Raw genomic sequence first — 18,323 nt, 5'->3', positions numbered from 1 at the left:
GGTCTAGAACCCAGCAGTAGCACAAAGCTGGGGAAGCTTGATGGTGAAGCTGGAGTTCCCTGGGCTTGTGCGTTTAGACACCATCCCAGTGGGAAGAGGGCACAGCAAGGGATGGACTTCAGGCATCTCTCACTGTGGTGTGGCAGATCCTCTAGCGCTGACAGCACCAGGGCGACAGCACCTACAAGGCTACTAAAGTAATCGGGGCACAAAATGGCACAGTTCCAATAGAAGCAAAGGGAGGGGTCCAATGTAATAATATGTGGGGTAAACTCTACAGGACTTGCTAACTGGCCAGGTGTAAGACTGAAAGAGAATTTAAATATAGACCTGAGGAGATCCTATCCTTTGCTGAAAGAAGGGGGCAGAAAGAACACTACCCTTAGCGTGATTTTTTTTTTTTTGATAGTTTTTAGAGCAGCTTTAAGTTCACAGCAAATTTGAGAAAGTACAGATTTTCCACATGCCTTGCCCCCACTCCTCCAGTGTGGTCGATTTTTTACAGTTGGTGGATGGCCCCAGGGTTCGACAGGTGAGTTTGAGGCATACCTGGGAGAAATCAAATGAAGATGAACACAGAAATCAGGAGGGAGGCCAGAACCTGGAATGAGAGATTGGAGACTCAGTTTCGTATGAAACATTACGGTGGGCAGAGGGATTGAAGGCCATCACAGTGTGAGCGCAGAGCTGGACACACTCCCAGCAAGCGTATTCTCTGTAGTTAAATGAAAATAATGACCGAACCTGACCGAGGATTAAGATTGTGTTTGGGGACAAACAAAACAGTTAAGAATTACATATTAGATGGGTTTTGAGATAAATATGTGAGCTACGTAATGGGATTACCTACATCCTTATAGATGTGCTTGGATCTCAGTGTGGAACTTTGTGACAAAGATTTCTTTTGCTTGGAACTTAAATAGACCAATAATGAAAAATATTCACCAATGAAAAGCACAGGGCTGGATTGGCCTGTGGGTTAGTTTGCTAACCCTTTGATCTGATTCATGAGAATATCATCATCATGCCCTTGGCTAAATTCAGATTGCCTTGTCACATAATGTGCCAACACGTAGAGCCCCGGCACCAATTTATCCTGCTCATGGGTTCCCATTCTCTAAGTAGCAGGAGTAGTGAGTGCCGCCTGCTAGCATCAGCTTGTTCGAGGCCTCCAGCAGCCCACGCTCCCTGCGGTGCAGGGCGCCCTCTTGTGCTCAGTCACTAGACCTACAGGCTGCACCAATCCCGCACACATCTCTTCAACAACAGGAAAGCAGACCAGAGAGAAACTGAGCAGCTCTGCCGCCAGAGGGCCTCCAGTTATGTGATTAGATCCTAAGTGCAATGCAGACTGAAGATGTGCAGCTTTACAGTTTAACCACAGGAACACTACCAACAGACTTTGCGGGCTGTTGGTCAACTGGGCAAAACAGTTCCAGAAATGTGTTTCTTTCATGTATTGGCATCCTCCAGGCTATTATTTATATAATTTTTGACACTGTTTTCATTTTGGTTTTCAGAGGCGCGCTGGAAGCTTATGTTCAATCAGTAAGAAGCAGAGAAGGCAAAGAATTTGCACCAGTATATCCCATAATGGTTCAACTGCTCCAGAAAGCTATGTCTACGCTTCAGTAATAATGTGCAATATTTCTTAATCTCCATTTTGGGTTAACCCATCCAAGGTTGGCAACTAAAGACATGCTCTAAAAGACAGCTACTACCTACTATTTTGAAAACATAGTTGATTTTTCTGTATTGCCTGTTGGTCTTTTCCTGTTTACCTCTTAATCCCTTCTGCCTTCAGTAGCATAAAATGTCAAAATAGATTCATTCATTTTCAAACTCTATGGATCTGATTTTTCCAGAAACTCTTCTCTCCTTCCAGGTTTTTTTGAGGCTACCTACAATGTCTTTCCCATCACAATGCTGCTTAGAGAGATGATCAAGTTAGTAAGTAAAGTATGACGTATTCTCCTTCACTGGATAGGTCATAGCCCAGTAGTTTCCACATTTAGCTGCACATTAGAATCACTGGTAGCTTTAAAAAATATTGATGCCCAATTTGTACTCCCTATTAAGACGTCTGGGGGCAGGGGCCAGGCATTCGTATTTTTTAAAAGCATCAAGCATTTTCCAACATGCAACAGTTCGAGAACCAGTGCCATATCGCAAGGCTAAGATGCAGGGCTAAATGTGTGAATGTGTCATACTACATCTTTAATAAAAGAGAGCAAGGCTGTCTTCACATCCTGTGTGTCATCTTATTAAAAGCAGACTTTTGGGGGCTCTTCAAACTTTATAACAGAGCTGCCAAGTTAAGTATTTTTACTTTACATGGATTCTTACAAATAGTAGACAATCTAGATCCTTGTTTTTCAACTATTGCCCATGCCATCATTAACATTTTAAATTTCGTGTTGAAAATCCCACAAGCCACTTAAAATTATTTCCCATCCCTTGAACCTGTTATTCATGTGTAATGTTCAGTCAGGATCAATCAGCAAAAGTCAGATAAACAATTTTTTTCATTTTATTTGAAATAATATACAAGAATATAGTGTGCAAAATTTAGGGGCAACATCATGAAGAAGTGTAATGAACTGAAATCAATTTTACAGCTGTGATTCTTAACCAGAAACACCACTTGGTAAGTAACATGAAAAGCCATGATTGTAGCTCAGAGCAAAAGCAGCTGTATTACCAATGTGTTTGCTCTCATTGTAGACAGTTGGAGGAAAGTAAAGTGCAAGTGTTGCACTGCTTAAGTGCAAAGTCCGCCCCCACCATAGAGATACGATGACAAATACGATATTGAGATACGTGGCTGAGGAGATAGAGGACACAAAGTTAAAAATACAATGGTGTCAACTGTTAATAGCACCATTACAGTGACTATATCCCAATGCTATTAACTAACTTTACCTTGGCCTGGGCAGGTCTCCATCGATGTAGGGAATGGGTGCCGCCACCGGGTGCATCTGCTCCGTGGGCCCTGGGGCTGCAGCAGGTGGCTCTTAGGCTGGGACACTGACACCACTCACCTGCCCCGTGTTCTGGCACCCTCTTGGCACTGGCCAGACCAGGAGCCTCCGTGTTTGGCACAGACGCTGAGCCATGTGGTGGCTGCTCAAGGAAAGGCCAACTCCCGGCTTCTGCTTCATTCCGTTATGTGTACAATACAGATTAATAAGCAGTAAGGAGCCAATGTATAAACAGCAGTTACATATTTTTAAATTCCCCTTTTGTACAATTTAAAATAGAACATGTATACACTTCTTTCTACTGTACTTTAGCACCACAGGATATCAATTTTCAAGCCTATATTACCTGATAGACATATATGAAGTTTGGAAGAAAAATAAGGCAATTTGGTTTACAATGTTGATAGTTTTAGCTTACTTAATGCTCTAATGGAGAAAGCAAATCCTCACTCTTATTATTAAATCATTTCAAGACTCAATGCTGTCAGTATCTTATGGTCACACAGATTCAGGACATACGGTGAGACCTTGATCTTCTTAAGTCTTTCCACTGACAGTCAATGTTTATGCAAATACAGACTTAAGAACATAATCATCCTGGTTTAATGTTGTTGTGAGCCCTGTGGAGATAAAAATTAAAACTCAGTGAATGTTTACAAATCAATATAGTGATTCTACAAATGAAAGCTAAGATGGGTCATATAATGTTTATAACTTTTCTGTTTAAAAAAAAAGATCACCTTCTTAAAGGTGTGATTTTATTAAGTTTGTTAATATATTGATGGTTCAACCATCCAGAAAATTTATGAAAATGATGAGGCAAGAGAGATGGACTAGGATGACATAAAGGGGACTGAGGCAAAAATCCTACCACATGGAATGCTAAGGGAACAATAACTCCAAAAATTGCATTCAGCCACCCTCCCGTACTGGAATCTGACTACTGACTACTTCAAAAGGAATTCTTTAGCAGATGTGAACTGCATGTTACTGTACAGAAATAGGCATAAATATACAGAATGAATTAGGACCTCCTTGGCCAGTCCTCCTGCTGCAGAGTACTCATGTCTTCCTCTTATTTTTAAATGGCATTTCAAATTGAGCTCATTCTAGTCTATCATGTGAAGTTTTCTTGTAATTCAGCAAAACTACTTAAATTATGCGTCTACTAATGGACAAGTTCAAAGAATCAAGTTTATCCAAGACGGCATTATTACATTGCAAACTTTTTTATCAGCCTTCCTGGGACTTTCTCTTTTCCTTCTTGAGATTTCTAATCTAGAATTTTTGTGCGCATGTCAGAAGTGCCCCTGAAAGTTGGCTGATTTACCCTCGTACATCCATCCTCCTTAGCCCATCACCAATTAAGCAAAGGCTGTTGAGACATACCACCCCAAATTAGAAAAATTTTTTACTATGATATTAATGAATTAATAACACCCATGTGTCAACCCAGCTAGAAATACTGCATTCCAAATTTTTCCATCCCAGCATCTCCAGCAAACATTCCTACTTTCCATGCTAAAAGTAAACGGCATTAATGATGAAAGGCGCCCTGCCCTTATATGATGATGTAAAAACACTATTAGGTTTTGAAAGATAAAAAGGCTGAGAGACAGCATTAACACTCTTTTAAAGGTTTTAACAACTGTTCCACTATGTTAGTACAATTTTGGAGATAAGATCATTTTAAGCAATTACTTGTTGAAACATACTGAATTGGTTCTTTTCCGTTTCCAACAGTCAGGATTTAAACGTTTTTGTTCTTCAGCCAAAGCCTTTGCTTCTAATGTATACATCCTTCTCTCTTCGTTTTTCATTTTCTTCCACCTGTCACCAAGGATCACACTTATGGCTCTGTAAAATAAACATTTACACAGTTTTGAAGGCAAGAATTTTTCAAAAAAACCTCATGTCCAGTGCTGCTACTTAAGGAAAAAAATATAAAGTTGAAACACAAAAATATCATCCAATGCAGAGAAGGGGAAAGGTCAAGGCTATAGAAGTCACTGCCAGTAAAATCCTAAGTAATAATGGCCCATTCATCAGAAGCTTGGCGCAGTTAAAGCCTCCTGGTATAGGGCCAATATTTCCACTTGTCAAAGGACATCTAAAATGGCTGAAAAGTGGTTATTTTACACAGTTCAGATTGGAAGAAAAAAGTTAAATATTTCAAATGGTTTAAATTACCATTGGGTACATCAGTTTTTCAAAGATGTTTAAGATATTAAGGCAGACAATGTTCAGTATCAGTGGCATAAAGTATTTATTCACTTTGTATTGAAAGCTAACCTTTTTGTGCCCATAACCTGCTATCTTTTGCAAAGTCTTTTTCCTTCATGCAACCACAGTGAAAATGTGGTGGTGTTAACCATGTACACTTCGCTCGTATTTCCTTGGGCAACACCAAGTAAACCATAGGCAGTATTTGTAGTTATCACTTAAGAAAACTGGATAAACTCAAGGGGGGACAGGTCAAACTGGGAAGATGCCTTATGGCAGAAATTTGAAGCTATTTCCTATTTGTATTTCTTAATCTGCTTCCGAACCTACTAAAATCATCTCATTCCGGACAGACAGACACAAGCCACTTTCTTTCCCTGAAGAGCTCTTAACCCTTAATATCACGTCACTCATACAGAACAGAAGGTCCAGAATGACTGATGAAGTGTGAACAAAAGATCTCCCGATGGCTGATATGGAAGCTAGAGAACATGTAAGCTTTAGAACAAAAGTCACCTAAGGCTCTTAACTCCTTAAAAAGAAATTAAATAATGTAGTAAATTGTGTGTGTTATTTTTTTCAATAAGTCAATGCAGTTAGACACTGTACTACTATTAAAAACCAGTTTTTATAGTCTCCGGGTTAAAGATACTATATAATGATGACAAATTTACTAAATTCATTAAAAATATTCAAATATGTATCAGTTCCCACGTTGGCGATGCATGTGGTATAAGAAGCTTTTTAAAATGCAAATACCTGGAGTTCCCATCGTGGCTCAGTGGTTAACGAATCCTGGCCTCGCTCAGTGTGTTGAGGATCCAGCATTGCCATGAACTGTGGTGTAAGTCACAGATTTTGGCTCAGATCCTGAGTTGCTGTGGCTGTGGTATAGGCCAGCAGCTACAGCTCTAATTTGACTCCTAGCCTGGGAACCTGCATATGCCACGAATGTGGCCCTAAAAAAAAAATTCTCATCACAAGAAAAAATCTCATAACTATATATGGTGATGCCTATTAACTGAACTTTTTGTGACCATTTCTTAATATATACAAATAGCAAATCATTATGTTGTACACGTGAAACTAATATCATTGTCAATTATATCTCAAATATATACATATATATAAATTGAGGTCATGAGTCATTCAAAACTGAATTATTTTACATGCATAATCATTTAACTATGATATCAAGAGTAAAGAGAACTAGGAAGACTAGAAAACGATAATTTTAACTCGTGGAGAACTTGGTTTGAGAAGAAGTGAGCAGTAGAGGATTTTAAGAGATGAGGGAAAGGTACAAACAGTAGGATGGACTGGTGTTGGCTTAGCTCTTTTTTTTTTTTTTTTGCAAAGGGCTGCAGCCATGGCATGTGGAGGTTCCCAGGCTAGGGGGTGGAATCAGAGCTACGGCTTCCAGCCTACACCACAACCACATCCATGCCAGATCTGAGCCACATCTGCGACCTACACCAAAGCTCAGGACAACACCAGATCCTTAACCCACAGAGCAAGGCCAAGGATGGAACCCACATTCTTATGGATACTAGTCGGGTTCATTTCTGCTGAGTCACAGTGGGAACTCCTGGTGTTAGCTTTTATTCCTGAGCTCTGTTAAAGACGCCTCTAAATTTAGTCTTTGGCCAAATCTGACCATCACCACACATTGTCAATGTCTGCACACACCATAGTGTGTAAAATAAGTACATCTTGAGATCTGATTCAAGAAGGTGCTGGTCTTTTAGCTTTTCTGTAAAGATGAGAGAGTAGCTGTTAGAACTGTGTCCTCTGGAGTTCCCGTCATGGAGCACCAGACACGAATCCGACTAGCAACCGTGAGGTTGCAGGTTCGATCCCTGGCCTCACGGTGCCACGGTGCTGTGGTAGAGGGTGCAGACGCGGCTTGGATCTGGCTTTGCTGGTGGCCAGCAGCTGTAGCTCCGATTCAACCCCTAGCCTGGGAACCTCCATGTGCCGCCTGTGCGGCCCTAAAAAGCGGGGAAAAAAAAATTCTGTCCTCTAACAGAAAAGTGACAGTCAATATTATCTTAGAAGGCAGATCCTTACCTCTTAGCTACCCTGTCTAGCTATGATATGAAACAGTGACAACACGACTCTAAAAATTCCACTTAAACTTTTCCTTTAAAGTCACTCTAAAAAACAGAATTCAGTAATAAAAGCTATTGAAGAATAAGTTACTCAGCCATCCCAGTTCCTGTGAACTGCACTAAAGTGTCACTCAATTATTATAATCAGAATCACCACTTTTTACCTGTTATCTTTCCCTGGATACATCTGAGTATATTCAACTCTGTATTTTTTGGCAAAAAGCATGAAGGCATTCATTGGTCTTTTGCACTTGTTAGGAGAAGTGGCACTCACAGTCCCTGAGCTGTGGTTCTTGACAGCTTTTGCATACAAAGAACTGGAAGAGAGCTGTGATGGTCCAGGTGAGCCACAGTTTTTACTGAATGCAGATCTTGCAAAGTCTTGACCTCCAGGTCCTCCACAAGACAAAGATGCACGACGCTGGCGAGCCATACTACTTAGCACATAGACTGCAGAAGAATCCATAGGCGTGAAGTCATAGCTAAAAATAAATTTATTAACAGGGTTTTAATTCAATTAATCATCTAATTTGAAAAAAAACAGGATAAAAAAAACTTTAACATCTGATTGGAATTTTCAATATATTTTATTTACCTTATATAACGTTCCCAACACTACTTTGAACGACTTCACCACTGACAGATGCTTGTAAGATGAAAGCTTATGTATGTATTTACTAAAAATTTTTTTTTTCTTTTTCGGCTACACCTGCTATACCACAGCTGCAGCTACCCCAAATCCTTAACCCACTATGCTGGGCCAGGAATCAAACCTGTGCTGCCAACAGAGACAGTGCCAGGTCTTTAACCCACTGCACCACAGCAGGAACTTCTAAAATTTTTTTAAATCCAGGAGTTCCTGTCGTGGTTCATTGGTTAACCAATCTGACTAGGAACCATGAGGTTGTGGGTTCGATCCCTGGCCTTGCTCAGTGGGTTCAGGATCGGGCAATGCAGTGAGCTGTGCTGTGGGTCTGGCGTAGGCTGGTAGCTACAGCTCCGATTAGATCCCTAGCCTGGGAAGCTCCATATGCCACGGGAATGGCCCTAGAAAAGACAAAAAGACAAAAAAAATTTTTTTTAATTAAAAATAAAAAAGATTTTTTTTTTTTTAAATCCAAAGAGAATACAAAAAAAGGAAAAAAAAAACTGTAAAGACTTCGAGTCCCCACCCCAAGGAATGTGTTAATAATCTACCTGCTTTATTCATAGCAAGTACCTCCTTCAGATCCCATACAACTCACTTATTCCTACTTAGGATTTATTTTTTGGGGGAGACAAATCTGATCATCTGTTGACCAACAGAAATCTAAACCCAGATCTGTCTGACCACCTCCAAAGCCCCAGGCTTTCTCACCAGTACCATGGTACTCAGCATTTCTGTTGGCTAACCTCGAGGATCAGACTGATTGAAAACATAACCAGAAAATTAGAGCTATTGTAGATCACAGCAGGAAGAGCTACCTATCAAAAGAATTCTCATTTCAACTCTCTTAACCCGACTACTTACACTTGTTATCTTAACAGAAAATCTTTTACTCTAAACCCAACTCCTACTTCTCTCCCTGAAACAAATTCTGGCAATCCATCAACACGGGTTGATATTAGCTACCAGAACAGTATCTGCCTACAGGTAAAGCACTATGACATTCTGGAGACAGCTATGTGAGTGCGGTCCACACCATTCACTGCACACAATAAAAAGGACTTCCACCAAATTAAGTCACACACTTAAGTCACACTTTCTTTTTTACCGCCGCACTTGCAGCATGAGGAAGTTCTGAGCTAGGGGTCGAATCAGAGCTGCTGCTACCAGCCTAGACCAGCAACACCAGATCAGAGCCACATCCGCAACCTACACCATGACTTGCGCCAATGCCAGATCCTTAACCCATTGAGCGAGGCCAGGGATCGATCAAACCAGTATCTGCAAGGACACTATAAAAAGTTCTCATGCCACTGAGCCACTACCAGAACTCCCAATATTTGCTTTTTTTACCTGAAATACCTGTAAAGTATAACTCCAAAATCATCTAATAAATGCTTAGCAATCAATATTATGTCAGAGAAACAATTTTTGCTATCTTAAGCCCCCTCATATATAGTTTAGAAAAACAGCAACTTCAGTAAGCATTATAACCTAAAAAATATTAATCTCTACTGAAGGAAAATATTTAATTATAATTTGAAACACCAAAAGATTTAAAAATAGAGTAAGCTGACTACTGAAATTTGAAAACTCCACCAACTAGTGGTACAAATATAACCATCATCCATTTCCATTATGGACAAAATTTAAAGTAGTTTGGCATAATCACAGAATTCAGGATTTTGACATGACTACAGCATTATACATGATACTCCATAAAATATCTTTTAAAAAAAGCTTCATCTGCTATACTCAGCATTTGTTCTCTTCACTATCTGCAGGTCCTGAAAATGTACCTGTTGCACACCTTGCTTTTTCTGCATGCCTCTCCTCAAGCTCAGATGCCCTTTCCCATTGTCACGGTCTATTACCCTCCCAGCAAAACTCTACAGCACTGTAGTATCTATGAACCATGTCACAAGTATTAACTCATTTAACTCTCCCTTCAATAGTATCCTCCTTTTACAGCCTTTTTTGAAGACCCAAAGAAAAATTAACTTACCCCAGTTTCCACAGCAAATCTATCCAGAGCCAGGACTTGAATGCAGGCAGTTAGCTCCAGACAGAACTATGTTCCTACCAGGCTACACTGCCTCTCAACCAGCACATACCACACTGTACACACAGACTAATTCATCTTCTTGTCTAGATAGCAAGTGGAGACAGGCCTGTGTCTTCAACAATTTTAAATCCCCCAATGCCACCACACACTAGGCTCTCAAAATGTCTGATGACTGACCCAGAGGAATTCTGGAGAGCATGACAATGTAAAATTTTAATTGGGTTTAAAGTCCACCTCTGCCACTTACTAATAATATGCCTTGGGCAGGTTAAACAAACCCTGCAGTCTCAAGGTTACTTCTAAAATGAAGCTAAAACATGCTATGCAACGTTGCATAGCTGAGAGAACAATTTACATAAAACACTAAAGGCAGAGGCCAGCACGTAGTAGGTACCCAACTGGAGTACCAATTACTATTGCAGAAGTAGCCCTGAATGGGAAATGAAGTATTAAATTTGTATTTCTCTAAGATAAAAACTTGAATCCTAGTTTTGACACTAACAGCTTTCTTCTGGGCATATATTCCTTACTCTCAGCTTTAGTTCTCTCTCTGTAAAATGAGAATACTAAGAGAATAGTGAAGATTAAATAAATTAACACATGTACAGTACCCCGTACGTAAAAGGCACCCAGTAAGTTAGTGCACTACTTGAACAGAAACACCCACTTGAGAAGCGACTGTCCTAAACCTGCCTGAGGCCTAGAGGACTGGCCTCCATTTCCACTCTCACATGGGCTGCTTCAAATCGAGCTCTCACTTGGAGCTCTCACTTTCCAGAGCTGCAAACTGTTACAGCGCTCATCAATTTATTACTGACTTCTGGTTCTCAGCAAGCCAAAGTCTACTCAATGCCCTCCCCTGGTCAGCATGACCTGAGAGCTTATCCCAATCCCCAAGTGGTACTTGGGAATTTATTCCGGAGTTCCTCTTGAACGAAGTGTTTCTTCTTCCTGCCTTTCTTTCTCTTCTTGACCTCCTTATGCCAGGTAAGGTAAGCCTTGCCAAGTCATAACCTAATCCACAATGAAAATTTAGTCAACTTCATGCTTCTCAACTTTTTCATGGATTCTCCTGGATGAAACTGCCCATTTCCACTCCTTCATGAGGGGAAAAGGAAAGGAGTTGCTTTCGCTCCATAGTGAAGTAAGACTAATGCCCAAAGTCATCCTAAAAGTGAGTGCAATTTAATGGGCCCAAGTGGTGAGAACTTGCCATCTTATAAAAACAGGAATTAGACAGCCAACAACTTAAAAAGGGAAAGTTTTGCACAATGAAATATATATAAAACATGTATAAAACATTTTAACAAGTTAAAAAGCATACAACTAAATATGAATGAACCCATAATCTAAATTAAGAAATAGAATATATAGAAAAAGGTATTTCTAATATCACTTAAATTCCACATTTTCCACCTCCAGAGATAACCATTCTCCTGAATTATTATTCCCTTACTTTCCCAATAATATTATAAAGTACATTCATAAATGACAAAAACTACAGTTACATTAGTTATGTTAAAATGGCAATTATTTTATTAACATTATATATAATGTTCTTTTGTACAGAAAATTAACATTGCAGACCTGCTATCTTTTCAAAGGCTTACATACAAGGCTGGTCCTGACCAGCATCTGGAACTTGGATTTCAGGAGGGTTCCCATCGCCCCCTCAACTGATAAGAGTGGCTGTTTCTAAACTGTGTGTACAAACTGTACAGTTTACCCTAAACACCTACTTTCCCTATGGAAGTTTTGGTACATGCCAGGCAGAGGCAGCCTACGCAACAGCTTCCAATAAACCCCCTGGTACAGAGTGTCTAATATGCTTCCCAATAGGTGTCAATTCACACATGTGGTCATAACTCATTGCTGAGAGAAATAAGCTTGTCTTGTGTGACTCCACCGGGAGAGGACTTCTGCCCACATCCCTCCTTTTCATGACTCTGCTTTATATTCTTTTGCTGTAAGAAATCACAGCAGTGCATATGACTAGGTACTGGATCCTGTGAGTCCTCCCAGTAAATCACTGAACCTGGGAGCGAACTTGAGGATCCCTGGCAAAACATAACTGCCTAATGTATATTTTATATACTATAGAAGGATTGTATTAATGTAATTTTGTTTTAGATATATTTCCAAACATATGATTCCATCAAAAAAAAAAAAAAAAACCAGAATCATAACAGTAAATTTCTGAGACTAATTTTTACTTAACATCATTTTGAAAATTGATTCATGTTCTGTTTTTTTTCCCTTTTTGACCACACCTGTGGCGTGCATAAGCTCCCGGGCCAGGGATCAAACCTGCACCACAGCAGTGACAATGCTGAATCCTTAAGCTGCTGAAGGATCTGATATTGCCGCAGCGGTGGTATGGGTTGCTACTGTGACTCAGGTTTGATCCCTGGCCCAGGAACTTCCACATGCCTCAGGTGGGGCCAAAAATTAAATAAAATTATGTAGCTAAGGCTCATCTTCCACTGACAAAAAGAATTCCACTGTATGACTGTAGCACAATATATGCATTCACTCTCTAGCTACTGTTCCCACATCTGTGCTATCATAAGTATCACAGATAAGAACTTTGTATATCTCCCAGCACATGTCTGCAAGGACATGCAAGCACATTCTCTAGGCTGTATACACAGAGAAGTGGGATTGCTGAATCTCAGTGTTAAAGGCATCATGGATCTACACGCTAAGAATACTCTTGAGTATCAGACCTTAACACTGTCTTGTTTTCCAAAGAGTGTATGTGAGAGAGTCAAGGAGCATTCAGATTCCAATCTTGCAAATGTTTATTAAGCATATAGCCTATGCCAGCCCATGTGCTGGTTGCTTTTTTTGTTGTTTCTGTTTTTAACATCTCACTCACTCTTTCAAATAAAAACATATTAACCTTTTATTTTATTACACTGAATGAAATAAAATCTACAGGCCAGCAGAAACTCAAGAATTCTCTACTTAATGCATATAAATTTGATAATTAAATTAAGAATGGGTCTTAAAATCCCAGATACTACATACAGAGTTTTTCTGGTGTCCTTTTGGGAGGAGGGTGACCAGTTGTTCCATTCTCCTAGAACTGAGTGAGAGGTTCCCAGAGATGCAGGACTATTAGTGTAAAACCAGAAAAGCCCCTTATAAATGCAAACAGCTGTCTAACCCTCTCCCACGTGTCAGTACACAGGGTTCTTGTCCTGTTCTGCTGCTTATTAACAGGGGGTCTCAGGAAAATTACTTTCCTTTTTAGGTCTTTCCAAAGTCAAGTTTTTGCTATTTTTATGATTTGTTAATCCATGCAACTAACGGCCCTGGTCAAAATGAATATTAAACAAAAACACAGTTAAGAAAAGAAAAAAGATACAATTAAGAGACTTATGAACTGGCTCAAAACAACTGGCCAGATTTAGTATATTTTTTTTTTTTTACTATCACAGCTGATCTATTTAATTCTTAGTCACATGATGTGGTACTTTTTTTCCTAATCTAATCCTAAATGTTTTATGAAATCACTTTTTCTATATGACTACTCTATAGAGTAAAATGGCTCTTTTTTTAAAAAAAAAAAAAAGTATATATAGTTGACTTACAATGTTGTGTTTCTGGTGTACAGCAAAGTGATTCAATTTCATACACACACACACACACACTTTTCAGATTCTTTTCCATCATGGTTTTTTATAGGATGTTAAATATAGTTCCCTAAGCTGGAGTTCCCATCATGGCTCAGTGGTTAGCGAATCCGACTGGGAACCGTGAGGTTGTAGGTTCGGGATCCCTGGCCTTGCTCAGTGGGTTAAGGATCCAGCGTTGCCGTGAGCTGTGGTGTTGGTTGCAGACAAGGCTCGGATCCAGCGTTGCTGTGGCTCTGGCATAGGCTGCCAGCGGCTACAGCTCCAATTCGACCCCTAGCCTGGTAATCTCCATGTGCCGCAGGAGCGGCCTAAGAAATGGCAAAAAAGACAAAAAAAAATGTGTATATGTGTGTGTGTGTGTGTATAGTTCCCTATGCTATAAGCAGAACCTGGTTTATTTTATATACAGTAATTTATATCTGCTAATCTCAAACTACTAATTTATCCCTCACTGCCTTCTTCCCTTTTGGTAACCATAAATTTGTTTTCTACATCTCTTTTGTAAGTTCTTATTTTTTTTAGATTCCACATATAAGTGGTATCATATATTTGTCTTTCTCTGACTCACTTCACTTAGTATGATAATCTCTAGGTCCATCCATGTTGTTCAAATGGCATTATCTCATTCTTTGTAAAACTCCTCTTGAACTATTATTTTACTTAAATTACTGAATATTTTTCCATTTAATCATATACAGTTGACTCTTGAACAACATGGGTTTGCACTGCATGGTCCATTTAGATGTGAATTTTTTTCAAAAATAAATACTACTCAGTCCATGTTTGGTTGAACCTGCCTACACGGAAGGCTGGCTCTAAGTCATAGATGGATTTCTGACTGCGTGGAGAGTCAGTGTCCCTTACCCCTGGGTTCCTAAACATCGATCATGAAGAAGATTAGAGGTAAACTTTAACAGAGAAAAAAAAATTTTTTAAAGTATTACCTTTTAAATGTATCAAAAACACCTGAATCATCAAAATTAATGGCATCGGGGTGTCCAGGAGGTAGACATACATCACCAACATGAATTTCACAACATGGAATGCCATGCTGCACCACAGTCAAGCTTGGATAAAATGAAGACCAACCTAAGGTCAAATCAAACCACAGTTACAGAAAGGATGGAGAGTGAAAGTACCTGAATTATTTATTATAAAACAGACATATCACTTCAGAGTCTTTAAAAAGTTATTAAACTGAGATTTTTAACACAAGTCATGTATCTTGGCCACAGAGCAAAAATAGTATGTGATAAATGATGATGATTGAGACCATGAAATAGTCTGTGAATCATTATGTCTGACATAGTGTTACTGTAATAGGCTTTGAAACATGATTCAGGTATAAAGCGTATTTGGCTTAAACCTTAAACCAAAATGGAATTACCAGAATACTCCATTCCCCAAACTATATGAAGACAGCAGAGAACTTATTATAGTATGCTACATGAATCTAAAAAGTTTATACCCACAGAAAGTAGAGCTCCACCTGACTACTGCTAAGACACCTAAATGACATTAGGTATTATTATAAGGCATTTCCTCTGGTAGTTTTATTTAGTTTGAAAGAAGTTTTCCCTTGAAAAATTTTTTTCTTAGTCATCAAAGAATTATGCCACAAGACATAATTATAGATTTAAGAAGCTTTCTTTAAAAAGTTACTACAAATTCAAATTGAAGCCCTACCTTTATTTTTAACATAGAAAGGGTGGTCCAGTTTACACTCTACAGTAAGTAAACCATCTTCTACTGTACCAGGATCAAAAGTCAACTTCAGTACAGACTCGCCAAATGATACACTTTCTTCATGTGATAACAACTTTAGACCATCAGAACCATAGCCCTGGAAATACATGCATAGAATGAATAAATTGGCAATATTCAGGTCAACATGGAGTGAAGTTCCTATTATGTTTTTTAGACTTTGTAGAAAAGGTAAATAAACTAGGACAAGATTCCTGCCATTAAGGAGCTTCTGACCCAGCGGTGAAGAAAGGCAGAAATATGAATTACTACAATATAAAGCAGACTGGAACAAGCACTTCAAGCATAAATATAAGGCCAATGAAGTTCAATAAAGGGAGATGATAACCCCAAAAGAAAGATTAGGGGGGCTTTCAATTCCCATTTGAATTGGAATCTAAAAGAGGAAAGAAATTTAGAAAGGTAGAACATGCCTTACACCAGGAATGGTTGTAACCAACAATTTCTTTGGAGAGTGCTGAGTATATGCTAAAAACTCAAGATTAATTCATTGTTGGGGCAAATGAGACTGCAAAGGGAGGCCCAGTTAGTAAGTAATGTGATCTTAAAGAGAGGCAAAGTGCTTAAACTTTCCTTTGAGAAGATATTGGGAAGTGAATGAATATATTTTTATTAATATGACTATCAATTTTAAGATGATGATAAAGTCTAAAGATAAAAGGTACCTCTAGTATTCAATTTATTTGAACATATAATGAGGAAAACCCATTACAGTCTTGAACTGACAAGTTGCAGTGGTGGTAGAACCAAGCTAAACTTAAATTTGGCCAATATTTATTGAGCACTTAGTACATGCCAGGCAGGGGCTAGGCTCTGAAAACAACACATGATCCTTACCCTAAAGTTTAGAGAGAAACAAAGGAGACAGACATGCCAATAGCTAGCTATTAGTATCCATTCAGAATAACTAATGAAAGAAAAGGATAACTGCAAAGAAATCTTTACGGAAACAGAATTAACTGACTATGAAGGAAGGAAACAATCAACTTCATGGGTTTGAATCTGGCAATCAAGAAGGATATAACACTTTTAAAAGAAAAGGGGAAAAAAATAGGCCTGGAGGGGTAAGAAAAGGGTGAGTCCAGTGTTGGTTATCCTAATAACTAAATTACAGAATCTTCTTAGAGATCTAAGAACTTAAAACTAATCAAATCCCATCTTACAGATCAGGAAGCCAGTGCCAGTGGGGTGAATAGTCTGCCCGAGGCCAGCCATGCAAATATTTGGCCGAGCTCGAGGGTCTAGATCTTTTGACTTCCAGAGAAGAGCAGTCTCCACAGGCCACTGTGGAGCTAGGTGGTATCAGCAGAGCAGTGGTAAAGACAGGCATCAACAAAGTCAAGACACCAGTAGGAGAATCACATCACTGCCATGCTACACAAACCAAGAGGAGACAGTCCCCTGCGCCAAAGGCTACAGAGATGTCAGACAGAACAAGCAGAAATCTCTTTAGAAATCAGAATTAAGCTAGTAACCTCTGGGACAATTTTAGTAGAGCAGTTGAGGCTAAAGTCAGGCTAGAGTAAACTTTACTTTGAAGCTAATAGCAAGAGGGGGAAACTGAAGGCAGCCAAGTCGGGACTATTTTTCTCAAGAGGCTCAGTAACAGGTGACAGCAGGATCAAAACAGGAATTTTATTTTATTTTATTTTATTTTTTAATTATTTATTATTATTTTTTTTCCCACTGTACAGCAAGGGGGTCAGGTTATCCTTACATGTATACATTACAATTACATTTTTCCCCCAGTAAAACAGGAATTTTAAACAAGCACACTTCACCTGCCCAATTTCTCTGCCCACAGTGGAGATGGAGAAATTAAAGGTTTCAAAGATAAAGGTTTCGACCAATATTTATCCTTCTGCTGCCCACTACTGCTTTTGCTTATAGACTTAGAAAATGCCAGTATTTTATGGGGTTATTTTGAAAGTAATTTAACATCAACTCTCAATTAACCATACAGGAATTTTGTAGATTACCTAATAAAAAGCTTTGGTTTGTTTGTTTATTCATTTTAAGTTTAATGACAGTTTAGTTTTCCCTAAAATAAAATGTATAAAAAGTGCTAAGAAATACTTTTTCCCACCTAAGAAAGCTTTGTTACAAAGGTAAAACCTAAAGTCACTGCTCCTCAGGCTAAGCAACAGAGTAGTCACAAAACCTCTTCCCAAAATGTAGATGTCATTTGCATACAAAAGTAAAGGAAGGATACTCCTATAGGTTAATAGTAAACTTTATGCTCCTTTGTGAAAGACTTGGAAAAGCCTTAAGAATTTTAAATCAACCTTGTGAGTGCCCATCTGGAGATCTTCCTCATTATCACAGCCTTCGGTTCTAGCAAAATCTTCCACATCCTGCCATTCCTTATTGCTTCCCTTATGAAAGCACAGTCGTGTGCCTAAAGTTTAATTAAAAAACAAATAATTAGATATGTGACTACTGTGCTACACAAGTAAACTACAGAAATTTCAAGTACTTCTTTTACCTTTCAAAAAACAGTGCCAAGCAGTTGAAGGCCAGGAATTGCACCATCCCAAATCATCATCATCTGAGAGGGAGGACATGCAGAAAATACCAGATTCTGACTCGCTGTTTGCCTGTGAAAAAACACATTATAAACCTAATTTTTATTTTTAAAATATATTTTGTTAATATAATATGCATCTTTAGCCTCTCTTATTAGAGGATAACTTATTCTTAGGGGAAAAAAAAAAAAAAACTGCCTTTGAACTGAAGTTTTGGGAAGCTTTAGCTAATAAATGCCTGTTCCCACTACTAACAAACTTGCCTAACAGTTAACAGAGCTGTACATAAAATCTAATCCAGATCACAAGCAGAACAAGGAAAGATGCTATTTCCCATCTGTGTGTGCTGCAAAAGAATTTCTTAGAG

General features: G+C 38.8%; 2 protein-coding genes across 4 annotated transcripts in view; one reads left to right on the top strand and one right to left on the bottom strand.

Annotated features, from left to right (window-relative positions):
- Window positions 1–2,247, top strand: part of COG5 (component of oligomeric golgi complex 5) — a 272,865-nt gene extending 270,618 nt beyond the window's left edge. Inside the window, 1 exon segment of the mRNA XM_047754267.1 lies at window positions 1,521–2,247. Coding sequence (XP_047610223.1) covers window positions 1,521–1,635 — 115 coding nt within the window. The 3' untranslated portion in view covers window positions 1,636–2,247.
- A 267-nt stretch (window positions 2,248–2,514) lies between these two features.
- The window catches only part of HBP1 (HMG-box transcription factor 1), a 28,281-nt gene continuing 12,472 nt past the window's right edge, over window positions 2,515–18,323 (bottom strand). For all 3 annotated transcript variants that reach the window (XM_047754260.1, XM_047754259.1, XM_047754261.1), the window contains exons 5-11: window positions 17,917–18,028; window positions 17,717–17,829; window positions 15,354–15,510; window positions 14,612–14,756; window positions 7,480–7,797; window positions 4,697–4,838; window positions 2,515–3,601 (exon numbers count right to left, since the gene is read on the bottom strand). In XM_047754260.1, the coding sequence (XP_047610216.1) occupies window positions 3,584–3,601; window positions 4,697–4,838; window positions 7,480–7,797; window positions 14,612–14,756; window positions 15,354–15,510; window positions 17,717–17,829; window positions 17,917–18,028 (1,005 nt within the window). In that variant the 3' untranslated portion in view covers window positions 2,515–3,583. The remainder of the gene's footprint in view (window positions 3,602–4,696; window positions 4,839–7,479; window positions 7,798–14,611; window positions 14,757–15,353; window positions 15,511–17,716; window positions 17,830–17,916; window positions 18,029–18,323) is intronic.

Source organism: Phacochoerus africanus, chromosome 11, assembly GCF_016906955.1.
Source record: "Phacochoerus africanus isolate WHEZ1 chromosome 11, ROS_Pafr_v1, whole genome shotgun sequence".
Taxonomy (NCBI): Eukaryota; Metazoa; Chordata; class Mammalia; order Artiodactyla; family Suidae; genus Phacochoerus; species Phacochoerus africanus.
Note: the sequence above shows the minus strand (reverse complement) of the source record. Positions and strands in the feature narration are given on the sequence as shown.